Raw genomic sequence first — 13,725 nt, 5'->3', positions numbered from 1 at the left:
GATAAATTTTAGTCAATAAGCTGAAATAAATTTAGATGTCAAAATTCATTATTCTCATTACTCTTATATTTCTATGTTGATATAATTGGAGCAAAAGTAGGATACCATCATATCATAATCAGTAAAAAAGATGCAAAAATAATAATGCATCATAGTAATGCAACAGGAATTGCAGCAAACCATTTCAAACAGGTGATAAAAAAGTTAACTATATTTCTCATCATCAAAGTGAATGTTGAGGGAGTCTAGAACTGAGGTTTCATTTGTTTAAGGAACTCTCAGTGTGATAACACCCTGTACTGATGCAGATTAGCAACTAGAGAGTTGACTGTGAATACCTAAAGCTAAATTATAGAGCTACTCTGTGTCACAGTCAGAATTTGAACTCAACTCTTTCTGACTCTGAAGTTAGTTCTCTATCTATTAGACCACACTCGATATTGGCCAACCAGAAATATTCGAAATCATGATGATTTTTTTTCAGTCTTCGTCTGAAGTTTGTATTGATATCAAATGTCCAATTTAATTCCTTCAGAAGAGATGGGGTAGGTTCTGAAATGTGATTTGTTTCAACAATAAAACACTGTGAATTGTAGACCATACTGACTTCAACAACATCTAGCTGTCATGGAATACAAGTTCTTTCTTTCTAATTACGATCTTTCAGAATAATAAAACAACACAGAAGAGCATTCCATGGAATTTACAGGTTGTGGATACCATTCAGGTCAATGGATAAGTCAGGAGGATGTGAAGCCATCAGTCTATAAGTGATTTTCATATATGAGTACAAAAGTAAACACATCAGTGTTTAAAGCAGAGATCATATAGAGAGAAAATGGTCATTCCTGAGGTAGGGGAAATACCCTTTTACATATGTGAAACTATGCATCCATCCTTTTTTAAATTGTAACACTGCACCAAAATAACTAACTACAAGTGAATATTGATTAATTTGCAAGATGTTAAAGAGTAATGAAACTTTTGTAAATGGAATAATTTTGAATGAATGGAATACTTTAGCTACTTAAAGGATCCATAACTTTTGTAACCAAATCATCACATTTTTTCTTTTACCTTTTTACCTACTTCAAGTTGCTACAAACACAATTTAATTTTTTAAAAGTTTCAATTTTTTCACATTCTTTTCATTTGTATTATCAATGCCTGGCCCATGGTATTCATTTAATGAATTCTTGTTAATTAATTGGTTTATCTTCAAAACTAGTTATCATCTGTCTTGACAATGAGGCTAGGTAATATAAGAAAAAAAGACCTGTCATGGTATTAATATATCAAGCAGGTCTACTAGAAACACATTTTTAATACTTCTAATCATGCTACCTTATCAATTTTTCAGGTAGCTTTAGGAACTCACTGTAAAACAATACTAATTAAAATCAATTCTAACTCCCTGGGAAACATGGAACCCCTCATTTCCTATTTGACTTCTAACTGAATTTGCTTCAGAACCATGAGTCAACAACAGTATGGCTGGATCACATTTTATTGCATCTTTAAAAATAATTAATCTGAAAAAGTTAATGAAGAAAAAAATTGAGCAATCAAGATTTAAAACCCCTGACTAAAAAAAACACAACATGTGAATACTCTGTAGTTTTCTATCTGATGCATACTTTCTAGTTATGTTGCTTTTTAATGGAATACTAAGTAATTGTTTCACTCTGATAAAGGTGAATAAGCTAATGCTTGGATATTATTGTGAATATGTAAATGGATAGTTGACTGACTATCTGAAAACACAGTGTTAGGAAATGGGTGAGTAGAAGCTAAGTAACTCCCACTAATTTGGATGCTCTTTTTTCCCCCTTACCAAACATTCTGTCACTGTCAAGGCAACAGATGGTACAAATGATACTGCAATAAAGAAGTAAATGTGGACTAGAACCATAAAGAGCTGTTAATTATTATATTTACCTTCTAAAAACTAACCAACAGCAAGTTCTGTACAAAATTGATCTTTTCTATTTGTGGTGACTAAGAATATAAAACTTTAGTGAAGAGAAAATATCATTCCTGAACACTTAGCTCAACTGGTTCTTGGACAACAGACAGAAAATTTGCTGCCATGTCTTTCCTCAAACCCTTTCCAAACAGGAAGGACCTGAAAGAGCATGTGCTTTTCTGCCAAAGCCTTCAAGACTATGTTTACTTATGTTTGCCTCTGTGTAACAATGGCCATCAGAGCCTGGCCAAATGGAAATAAGGTTCATTATCGAGTTGGCAAAAGGGTGATGATTTTTTGACTAAAACAATCCATGAAGACAGACTGTTAAGGTGTTTGGAGGAAAGAGACTGCATATGGTGAGGAAGTACATAATCTGATGAAATCATTTTCTTCAGAACATAGACTTCTACATTGAGTTGTATGGTTAAAAACACTTTAATCCAATCTTCTCTACTTGTTTTCTGTTCTGACTAAGAGGGTTAGAGCTAAGAATATGTTGTAGACTGAACCACACTGATAAACTTTAAAGAACTTCATGTCAATTTAATATTAGCTACTTTAATTCTATATATAACCTTACAAAGTGGAAGAAAACAGTATAGCACAACTTTGGACAGGCTTGTCTAGAATACACTGATTTGTACATCTGAGAACCATCCTCCTTAAGTACTTCTCATTTCAATTACATGCTTCAGAGTTATGGTGTTCAAAGAAAAGAAAATAAGGAGGGAGAAGGGAATGATTCTGATCATCTTGTACCAACCATGAATTTGACACAGGAAAGCTTGGAGTAACCAATAAGTATTTTAAGGCATTCTTAAATGTTTGCATCTAAGCATGATATCCTCCTACATGAAGGAATCCTAAAAATGTTAGTATTTTCTCCCTGTTGAAATTATTTTGTGTTATTTTATATACACTTTACATTTTTAGTGGTACACAATTTATAAATCCCTAATAGAATGCAAGTTCTTTGAGATCAGGAATTGTTTTATTTTTATATTTGTCTCTCCAATACCTAACCTAGTATCATGCATCTTATAGGCATTTAATAAACATTTGTTTAATTGGTGTGAAGAAAGGTGAATTTTGGAGGTGAAAACATTAATAACTTTAGAGGGAAAAAGTTTACAAAATACCAAATGATGAGGACTACATGGAACCCCATGGTTATCATAATCCAGAATGTTTTAAATGCACTAAATCTGAGGATATTACTGCATTTTTTTTCCTAGGGCATTTAAGTCGAAGAGCTTTTGCAAGTTTATGTCATACATGAAGTACCCACACTATTATCTGACAGGGTTAATCCTAATCACATGCCTACTAGAACTGGAAAAACACAAATATATTATAAATTGACATTTTGAGGCCAGGAAGCTCTCTGTGTGCCTATCTCTAGTAAACCACATTTTCCTACCACAAATGAAAACTTTAATGTTGCCAGTCAGTCCTCATTCCTTTTTCTGATAAGCTGTTTTTCAAATATGAATGTAGATTAATCCTCTTTTAATAAGCATTAACTCAGAATAGATAATCTGTGTATAAAAATTCCATCAAATCTTTTGGCTGCTTTTGGATGATTCTGTCGAATAATTTATACTTCAGCAGTATTAAGACCTGTGCATGAAATGCTTAGAATTTTATAATTTCCTCTCTAATTTTAATTTGTTTATATTGACTCAGTTTCACAAAATCCATAATCCCTAAGGGTAACACATGCTAAGTAAACTTTCACTTGCTCACAGGTGGAAATACAATTACTTTCAACATTCAGTTGATGGCCTATGTGTATGCTTTCATAAAGTGGTGACAGTTTAGTGAATATTAGAATCCACATGAAAGATACATGTATTCAAACTTCTCCTCCTCTACGTACATTTATGCTGCATTTATCATTCAACAGCTTTTTTAAATTTATTCATTATATATATATATATGTATATATATATATATATATATAACAAAATTTTCTCCTTTGCTTCAAAAGTCATCTCTTTTTTTTTTTACAGTCTCTTCCCACATCTCCATGTCTCTAGCAGTTACTAATGTTATTAATTTCTGCACAGGTCAGGAAACTAATATGTAGTACTTGAATTTTCAATAAAAAGAGCAATAGCAAAACCCCGTCCCCTAGTGGTCCTGGGAAAATGGAAAGAGCCCCCATATTCTATGGGAAGGCAGCGATACCTGTTTTGTTCGAGCTCCCCTTCTCTGTGCCACGTGCAAACCTGCCGTGCATATTTGTATCTGAGGAATTTGAGTAGAGGGTGAACATGAAAAAACAGGATGTTAGTGTATAATGCAGCCTTCAGGTAATCTCTTATCTTTGGGTGGCTAAAAAGTATAACATTTTTGGGCCAAATTCTCCTCCCAAGTCATTAAAATGCATAATCATGCACAAGAAACTTGATAGTTGCCTGGGTACAAAAGTTTTAATCAGCTGTCATTCTGCCATGTGTGGTGCATGTATATGTATCTTTATATTCTCTGATACCTAAAAGGGAAATCTCAAAAGTGAATAACAGCTTTTAAATCTTCATTCAAGTGCAATCTAAAACAATGTAATTGCTATTAAATGTAGCAAGGTTTTAATCAGCTGTCATTCTGCTGTGTGTGTGTGCACTTAGATGTATCATTCGATATACCTGATACCTAAAAGGAAAATCCCAAAACTGAATAATAGTTTTTTAGTTTTCATTCAAGTGCAACTGAAAACAATTTATTGTTAAATATAGCTAGAGTTGGGATGTTAAGTAAGTAACTACTGAAGTCTAGTAATTTGACAGGTATTTATCAGAAGTTACTGTGACCCCAAATATATTTCCCTTCTGATCCTAAAAGTGAGAGACAAGAAAGAGAAAAGGGTCTGAGTTTCTGAAGACCAAATAAACCTGTTTCATTTATTTCCTTATGTAAAATACTGTTTATCATTTACTACAAAAGGGAAAAAACTATAACTCTTCAGGTGAGTATATAGTGCGAGATATTTTAACTGAATGCTAATTTTAACCTATATCTCATAGAAGAAACTGATGTACAACATCGAGCTTTGAATTTGAATTTTAAAAATACTTTATTTCTTTAATTAATTAATGTGCTGATCCCATAGTAAAGTTGTTGTTCATAATTAAATTATATAGAATCAGTATAGTAGCAAAATTATATACAAATATACACACATTTATAAAAGAACAAAAAGTTAAAATTTTTTTTCTAAGAATAACATCAAAATCTCTCCATTGAACGTACTATATAGAAATGGAAATGTCCACCCAGTTCTAATCTTTCTAAAAATTGGAAAAGATGCACATGTAATTGGCTTTGCTTTAACTTCCAAGGCACTTTTTCCTTAAGAAAATATCTAAAAAATAGGGCTAACACTAACAGTTCTGATTTTCCATAAGTATTTGTTGCATACTATAGAAAATAAATCTTGCGGTATCCCTATGATATATAAATCCATCAAAGTGAACGGAATTGTCAGCAAGACCAACATTGTATTTAAGACATCATGAAAAGCTTTTTGTTCCTTTAAAAAAATTACATTATCTAATTTGTATAATGGAAGAAATACAAAAATGTGAGCAAAGAGAAGATGACTATTTGTGTAGATTATTCCCACGTGGGAAACAGTTGAAGATCAGAAGTGGATATATATTCTTTATTTTCAAAAAATAGGGCTTGAGGAAGAAAATATGTCTGAAGGAAAATTTTGGTCCTCCTAAGCAATATACAAATCTTTTTGGAGAAGGATTAGAATAAATAAAATGTACTGTCAATGAAGAATGATTTTTTGGCGGGAAGGGAGGACTTCTGCCTTTTAGTGTTCTTGTTCTGAGGTACTGGAAGAAGTATCTGAAACTTATTGCTCAAGAAACTTCTTCTTGATTTGGAATTCCTATTTCTAGAATATTTAATCCTGTATTCAGGCATACTATCTTTATGACAGAAAAAGATTCACAAATATATCCAAGTTAACTCTACAAAATATCACAAGAGAGGAATTTGACCCTTTGTAAAAAAAGAAAAAAAAATCCCCCAAACCAAAGAAAATAAAATAAACAAAAACCCCACCCTATTTGCCATAGTTATTAGCTTACCAAAAGCATTGGCCTAATAACTGTCAAATTATTTTGATTAAAAGGACTTGAGTTAATAAATGAATCAACAGATGAATAATATGCCAGTTAAAGATGATGTGAGTCTAAATTATGGCACATTTAAACTTTCTCTTAAGTAATTGGTGTATGTCTCATTATTATTATTATCAATGATGATGAGTAAAACTAAATCTTCCTCAATTTAGTGTTTCTCATTATTAAGTAATTTATAGGAATATAAAGTCAAATGGATGAAATGGAATATGACTGAAGAAATACATGGATTGATGGACAGTACCTGCAGGGGTGAAGGTGAAGGACTGGACTGCAAAACAAGAAGGCAAACATCATGAGTTACAGATTCTGTCACCAATCACTAACTGCTGGGCACTTCTTTCTTTAAGAATCCCCCATTTATGATGTGTTACTACAATCAATTTAAACAATGGAGCTTTATGAGCTAGTCAGTCAGCAGCCAATGAGAAACAAAAGTGGCAGAAAGATGATTAGTTACATTTTATGGTGTTTGGCTTTCAGTTTAAATGGATGTGCTATGATACTTATTTTAAATGTCAGAACAAATTCAAACATAATAACTATGTTCTTTCTTTTGTTAAATATTTGCTTTTTACAAATGGATATTTACAATATTATGTTCTAAATATTTTGTTAAGAATAGTTAAGTGTAGTCAACTGTGTAATAAAGAATACATTCAACAATATTCTTTGAATTTTAATGAATGTTAGAGCCTACTCACAATGATGTACTGTGCCAGTTTACTCACAGATAATAAAATGTCTCACTGACATAGAAAAATATTTAGTCTATGCTACCAAAAGTTATAACAGTGAGGTGTGGTAGGAAATCCTGGAATGAAGGTTAGTATTCATGAGTTCTAGTAATAGCTCTATCACTTTCTGGGTAACTTTGGATACCTGTTATGGACAAAGTTCTATTTAGTTCTAAAATTCTATAACTTGTATGAATTTGTTCTAAATCAAATGCTGTTGTTACATGTGATCAAATATTTATCTGTCCTGTCAAACATCATGGCAATTTATATATACATTTAATTAAAAGTTTTTCTTCTACATTTTTTAATGATTGTGATGTTCTCAGGGTCCTACAGGAAAATAAATCAGTGGGTATTTTAGTAAAATTGTTAATGACCAAGATATCTGATAACAGCACATTATCTTGAATCCTTCTGCATATTTTTCCTCTAGGAATTATTTTTAAGCAGCCACTTGAACTCCTTCAAACTCCACCCCCTCCTTTTTTTGTTTGGTTTAAAGGGTAAAGTATTTTTGTAATTAGATATTTTGGGGGCAATTTGGAAAAAGTTCCTATTCTCAAATAGGAAATGTTCCAGTTATTTATATAAAATTTTGAAAACTTTTTTAAAGAGAGAAATATGTGTTTCAGAAATTCTCTTTCAAATGTGGCCCTCGGAGCAAGAGTTCAGGAACATGCAAAGGGGTTGTTATCCCTGTCGTAGTTATTGCACTGCACAAATGAATCAAAGAAATAGCTAAGCATTCTACGGTGATGTTTATGATCTGTTTCCAATCTGAACAAAGCCATAGTCTCATGATAATGATATGACGTGTGCTGAGTAATGCAGTACAGCACTATGTGACAGTACCTTTCCAACAACATACTTTCTGAACAGATAAACCAAGAATATTCATTAATTCTATTCCTAAATAATTCTCTTTCTCATACTTTTGTGTCTCGGGATTCTCTGCCAGTATACCATCAATTTGTAATAAGAAATAGCTCCTTACCAGCATAATTGCTGAGTCCCTTTCTCTTCTTTCTGCGCCAATACAACCAGATGCTGAAACCCATCAGAATTACCCAGCATGCACCTCCAATACCAGCTATAAAGGCTGGCTGCTTCACGACATCTGTTATTTGCTCAGTTATACTGTTGTTATTTTCAGTGATGACAACTTCATTACGTCCCCCTTAGTTGGAAAAAGAAGAATTAAAGACAAACATCAAGACACTGAATAGGTATACTTATACACAAACATATCCAAGAGGACATAGACAATCTCTTAAGATTAATTCTTGTTTCTTGTTATGTTTATTTTTTGCTTAAGGCCATAACAATTTCATAATTGGTGCATTTTATATTATTGACAGGAATATACAATTAAACACATATGAAAACATGCTATTACAGCCTAAAAAATTCAGCAACCTTCAGTAAAGGCACATTATTTCTAAAAGTGATGAAACAGCAAGATATACTGATGAATAAAATTTATCACAGGGTAGTAATTGTGTAGATATTTCCTCTGCTAGTTTGGCCTGGTACTTTGTCCAGATTCACATATTTAGAATCTATGGTTATACTTGATACCATGTTACTTCCTTTTTTATCTGTGGCTGATGCTGCAAAAATGTGAAATCACAAATATTTTGTTAGAAATAAGCTATGGGACAGCCAGTGAAAAGTCAAGGACTAAGTGGCAGAGTGTCCTGTGAGAGGAAGAGCAGGAAGGCTAGTGTCACTAGATCATAAAGTTGAGGGGAATAAAGTGTAAAATGATTGGAAAGGTAGGAAGTGTTTAGATTGTGAAAGGCTTTAAATGCCAAACTAAAAATTTTATATTTGGGCCCAGAAATAATGAGAAGCCACTAGAGTTTGAGTAGGGGGTGTGTGTGACGTAGACTAGCACTGTAGGCAGCTGAGTGAAGTATAGAGTAGAGGAAGCTAAATATAGTCAAAGTCTATATTTAAGATACATAAAGAGATTCCACTTCTCAAAACACATTTAAGGCAAGAATAGATTAAGATTCTACAACTGAGAGTCTTCCTTCGTTGCTCACCAAGGTAAATTCTAGACTTCTCTTCCATGCTCCTGCACTAGGTAACTTCATTCTGTATTCCCCTTTCCACTTTCTTTTATGTATTGTAACTGAAGTTCCTTGAGGCCAAGGACAATCTTTCTTTTTGTTTGTATTTGTATTCCCAGTGCTTAGCACAAAACGTTTTAAATTAACATTATGATTTCTGAATTATTCAGACAACTTCAAGGACTTGACTTATTTCATATCCAAAGGAACTAACAGCAACCAGTATTATATAATGCTTTAAGGTTTGCAAAACACTTTACAAATATCTCATTTTATCCTCCCTATAACCCTGAAAGGTAGGTGTCATAAGCATCTCTGAAATGTCTACTCTTTTCCTAGAAGCTCTTTGTTTACAAACTTGAGAAAACAAAATGAAGTTCCCTTAGAACAGATGATGTCAAGAGTCAGCCTAGTTTTTTTTTCTATCCGTAATTATCAAATGTATGTGTATCATTAATCAATTATTTATATGCTACAAGAATCATACATACCTAATGCTTTCATTAGATAAACATTGCACTACTTAGGAGAATAGAAATTTACCCCCAAAAGAAACACAATTGTTTGTGAGAAATTAGCAGCAAAAAACACATTTTATACGTATTTAATATGAGATATACGTATATGCATGACTCAAAGTGTATTCGTGTTTCATATATTGCAGGTGTTTCTGTAACAATGCTGTCAGTTCAACTAATTAGAGCACAGACAAGGGATGTGTGTGACCTGTAATGCTCCATTGTTCCAGCAGGCAAAAATATAACGAAATAGATTGTCTTCCTCCCATTGGAGCTTAATGAAGAACAAAACTAATTTGTTGGACCCCAAATTAATTAGGTACATCAGATTTGATTGTACTTATTACTGTGAAAGTTTGCAGCTGTTCTGTATATTATACCAACGATATAGCATGAGCATGAAAGAAGCAAATGATTAGAGAATAACTATATTATTAACTAACACAATTATAAATATACTTTCTTAAATACCCCACTTGAATTTCTGTTGTCCAGAATCTCTATTGTATTCAGGTATGCAAATATGCATGATTATATTTATGTCTCTATGAAACAAAGAACAACTGAAAATAATTTCATTTTTTGTGCAAAAATCACCATAAGAAAGGATGACTGGGACAGAAAAGCTTTTCATTGCTTGTAATAGCAGGTAACTAGTTATATGTTGAAGTATATAATATTTCAATGAAGAGATTCATCACTGGCAATGATCAATAAGGTATCTAATTAAAGGGAAAGGGAATATATGATTTGTGAAGTGAAAATTAAAAAGAAAATGGGGATTAGATCTTACTAAGTTACTCTTCATCTACTGAATAATAAATAAGTATATGTAGGGCTTCCAGATAAGTTTATTATAGCAAAAATTTTGGGATTACTAAGGAAACAACTAAATTCCTTCTTTAGTAAAACACTGAATGTTAAAAAAAAAAAAAAGAAATTTCCAAGGAACAAGAAGTTTTCATTATCAAAATGTGATTACTTTTTTTTCTTTATTTCAAATGTCACAATACTGTTTTCTACACTAATAGCTTTGGTAAGACATACTACCATTTTAATTCATAATGAGAATAAAATTTATGAGACATTTCTAGTTTCTCAGGGAAAAATTAATAAATTCAAAGTCACATTTCCAATACAAAGTTAACATTCTTTAACAGAAATACCCATTTAAATGAATTTTAGTACTCATTAATATGAGCAGAACCTCATTAAAATATGTCATTTAACAGCAAGCCTCGATAAGGATGGTGCTATAGGAAACATTTTTAGCATAATAATGAAGTGAATAATTTAAAATGAAAACAAGGCTAAGTTACCTCTGATGTACCAAGAACAGTACACAAACTTAAATATACTCCTTAAGACTAAATAATTGTCCAACAATGTAACAATTCTACACACTCAAATTCACTGGAATCACACATAATTTAGGCATATAACATTTTGGATTGTTCAGAGAAATATTTCAGAGTCAAATTATTGTGAAAATTGGAAGAAATAATCCTCTTATGGGACAAGAGCCGAGAAGTCAAACAGATACAGCATGGCAATGGACAATTTTCCTTTAAGAAACTGAGAAGTGTAAAGTAGAAACTTATGTTTAAAAAAATGATCACAATGCAAGGATCTAAAACAACTACAAAAGACTCATGATGGAAAATGCTATCCACATCCTGAGAAAGAACTATGGAGTCTGAATGCAGATTAAAGCATACTATTTGCTCTTTCTCTCTCTCTCTCTTTTTTTTTTCTTTCTCATGGTTCCTTCCATTCATTCTAATTCTTTACAACATGCTTAATGTCAAAATATGTTTAATAAGAATGTATATGTAGAGCCTATATCAGATTGCATACTGTCTTGGGAAGGGGGAATGGGGAAGGGAAGGGAGGTAGAGAAAATTGAAAATTCAAAAGCTTATGGAAATGAATGTTGAAAACTAAAAATAAATTAATTAATTAAAATAAGAAAACAAATGACCAGACAAATATATGAAGTTATACTAGAACTAGATCCAAAGGGAAAGCATCAACTTCTTAGTTCATATTTTATTTACAAGTGAGAGCTTTTGGGAAATTCATTATTTTAAACTCTTTTTTAATTACTTAGAAGTCTTACAGGGAAAAAAATAACACATAAGAAGCTTATTGTATATTCAACCTTACTAACAAAGATTGACTTTTTGATTCATTTGAACTGGCTGCCATCTTCTCCCATATTCATTACATAATTGCTTTACCATGACTGCTATGATCTGGATTTAATTTTATTGTGTAAATATAAATTTCTCTTTGCTTATAAGCTTCAAATACCCTGAAATGCTTTAGACTCAAGTAGAGAGGGCAGATACTGAAAGGCCTCCATATGCTTGATAAGTGCACCTATTACTAAGGGATGAAAGGAAAAAACTTAAATGATGTCAAAGGCATTAAACAACTATTTTACAATCAGTTATTTTCTGTATGATATCATAAGAGTCAAAATGAGATATATTTAAATGATATCAATCTTACCTAAATATATTTAACTTATCTCAGGTAAATTATTTGAGATATGCCTGTATTCCTTTTTTCCATCCAATTTATGTTTCAAAAACATTTCAAAATGGTAAAATTACAGAGTTTTCCTTTGGATCAAGAAATTAATTCCATCTGAGAATAACTAATTAAGAACAGACAGACATTTCAAAGAAAAGTTTCATCATCAAATTTTCTCTTGTTTAAACTCAGGAAATTATTATTTGGCAAAGAGGAGCCCTGTTCCTGAGAATACATGAGAAACAGTTTCACGTGTTTAACAAATTTTTAGATTTTGGACCAAGGGAGCAGTAGCAGAATGATAGGGTAATATTGTAATTACTTTAGCTAAGCAAAAGAGGAGATTTAATTTGTAGTTCTAGAAATCTGTCAACATGTCCATCTTCCAATAAAGAGGTACAGAATGAAGACAGGTTTCTAGATAGTACAATCTAAAAGTTAAGAAGCTGAAGTCAAGAAGATATGAAATTAAATGGGACTGCAGGCTCTTAATAGCTGTGTGTCTTTGGGCAAGTTCTTTAACCTCTATCTGTCTAAATTCCTTTATCTATAAAATGGAGATAATAATTGCACCTATTTCCCAGGTCTTTAACTTCTATCTGCCTAAATTCCTTCATCTGTAAAATGGAGATAATAATTGCACCTATTTTCCAGGCTTATTGTGAGGACCAAAATAGATAGTATTTAAGTGCATTGTAAATCTTAAAACACTAAATAAATACTAGATATTATTATCATTATTAATAACAACAACAATAATAAAATTGAGAAGTCATTCCTTTATGGGAATTATTACTGTTGTTGATATAATTTTATTAAAATTAATAACTTTAGATGTAATTATTTTAATAATTTAAACATACTATATGTTTAATATCATTTTAATTTATTTTTTCTTTACTATTACTATTGTTGTTGATGACAACAAAAATGATAATAAAGTTCTCTATGTCTCATTACTGTATGGAAGCTATGCCAATGGAATGTAGGCTAGTGTAAGTTCTACTCCTGTTGAAAAGACTTCAAAGTTGTGTCTTTTTTTTGAAGACCAACTTAGCTAAATAGAGAGACTTTCTTCATCAGCCTTTTGGTGATAGACTCTTCAGGCACAGCAAACCATGCGACAAACAAAAATACAAAACAAGCATTATACCTGTGTGGCCTCCTCTGGTTTCTTGGTGATTCCAGCAGTACGGTAGAAATGAGACACATTTTGCCAAAAATATTAACATAACTGTTATAATCTAAAGGTGAAATATTTTTTTCTTATTACCAGTATCTAATATTATTAGAAGAAATCAGCTCACAACTTGGGTATCATCCTAGACTCATCACTATATCTCACACCCTTCACATCTAATTTGTTGTCAAGGCCTGTTGACTTTACCTTTACAGGATCTCTCAAATACGTTTCCTATCCTCTGACAAAGTCTCCTGGTGCAGGCCTCATCATTTCACACCTGGGCTGCTGCAATAGCCTGCTGGTAGGTCTGCCTGCCTCAAATCTCTCCCCATTCCAAACCATCATCCATTTAGCCATCAAAGTGACTAACCTAAAGCACAGGTCTGACTATGCCACCCCTCTTCTCAATAAACTCCGGTGGCTCCCTATTGCTTCTACAATTATAAAAAAAATCCTCTGTTTGGCTCGAAAGCCCTTTATTACTAACTAGCTCCTTCCTACTTTGCCAGTCATACTTTACTCCCTGTCATGCAGTCTTCAATTCA

General features: G+C 32.1%; 1 protein-coding gene across 1 annotated transcript in view; it reads right to left on the bottom strand.

Moving 5' to 3' along the window:
* ROBO2 (roundabout guidance receptor 2) overlaps nt 1–13,725 on the bottom strand; it is a 709,376-nt gene that overhangs the window by 62,906 nt on the left and 632,745 nt on the right. Inside the window, exon 18 of the mRNA XM_078147421.1 lies at nt 7,861–8,043. Coding sequence (XP_078003547.1) covers nt 7,861–8,043 — 183 coding nt within the window. The remainder of the gene's footprint in view (nt 1–7,860; nt 8,044–13,725) is intronic.

The sequence above is a fragment of the Phascolarctos cinereus genome, unplaced genomic scaffold, assembly GCF_003287225.1.
Source record: "Phascolarctos cinereus isolate Bilbo 61053 unplaced genomic scaffold, phaCin_HiC Scaffold_7;HRSCAF=346, whole genome shotgun sequence".
NCBI classification, from domain to species: domain Eukaryota; kingdom Metazoa; phylum Chordata; class Mammalia; order Diprotodontia; family Phascolarctidae; genus Phascolarctos; species Phascolarctos cinereus.
This window is presented reverse-complemented; position numbering and strand designations above follow the sequence as displayed.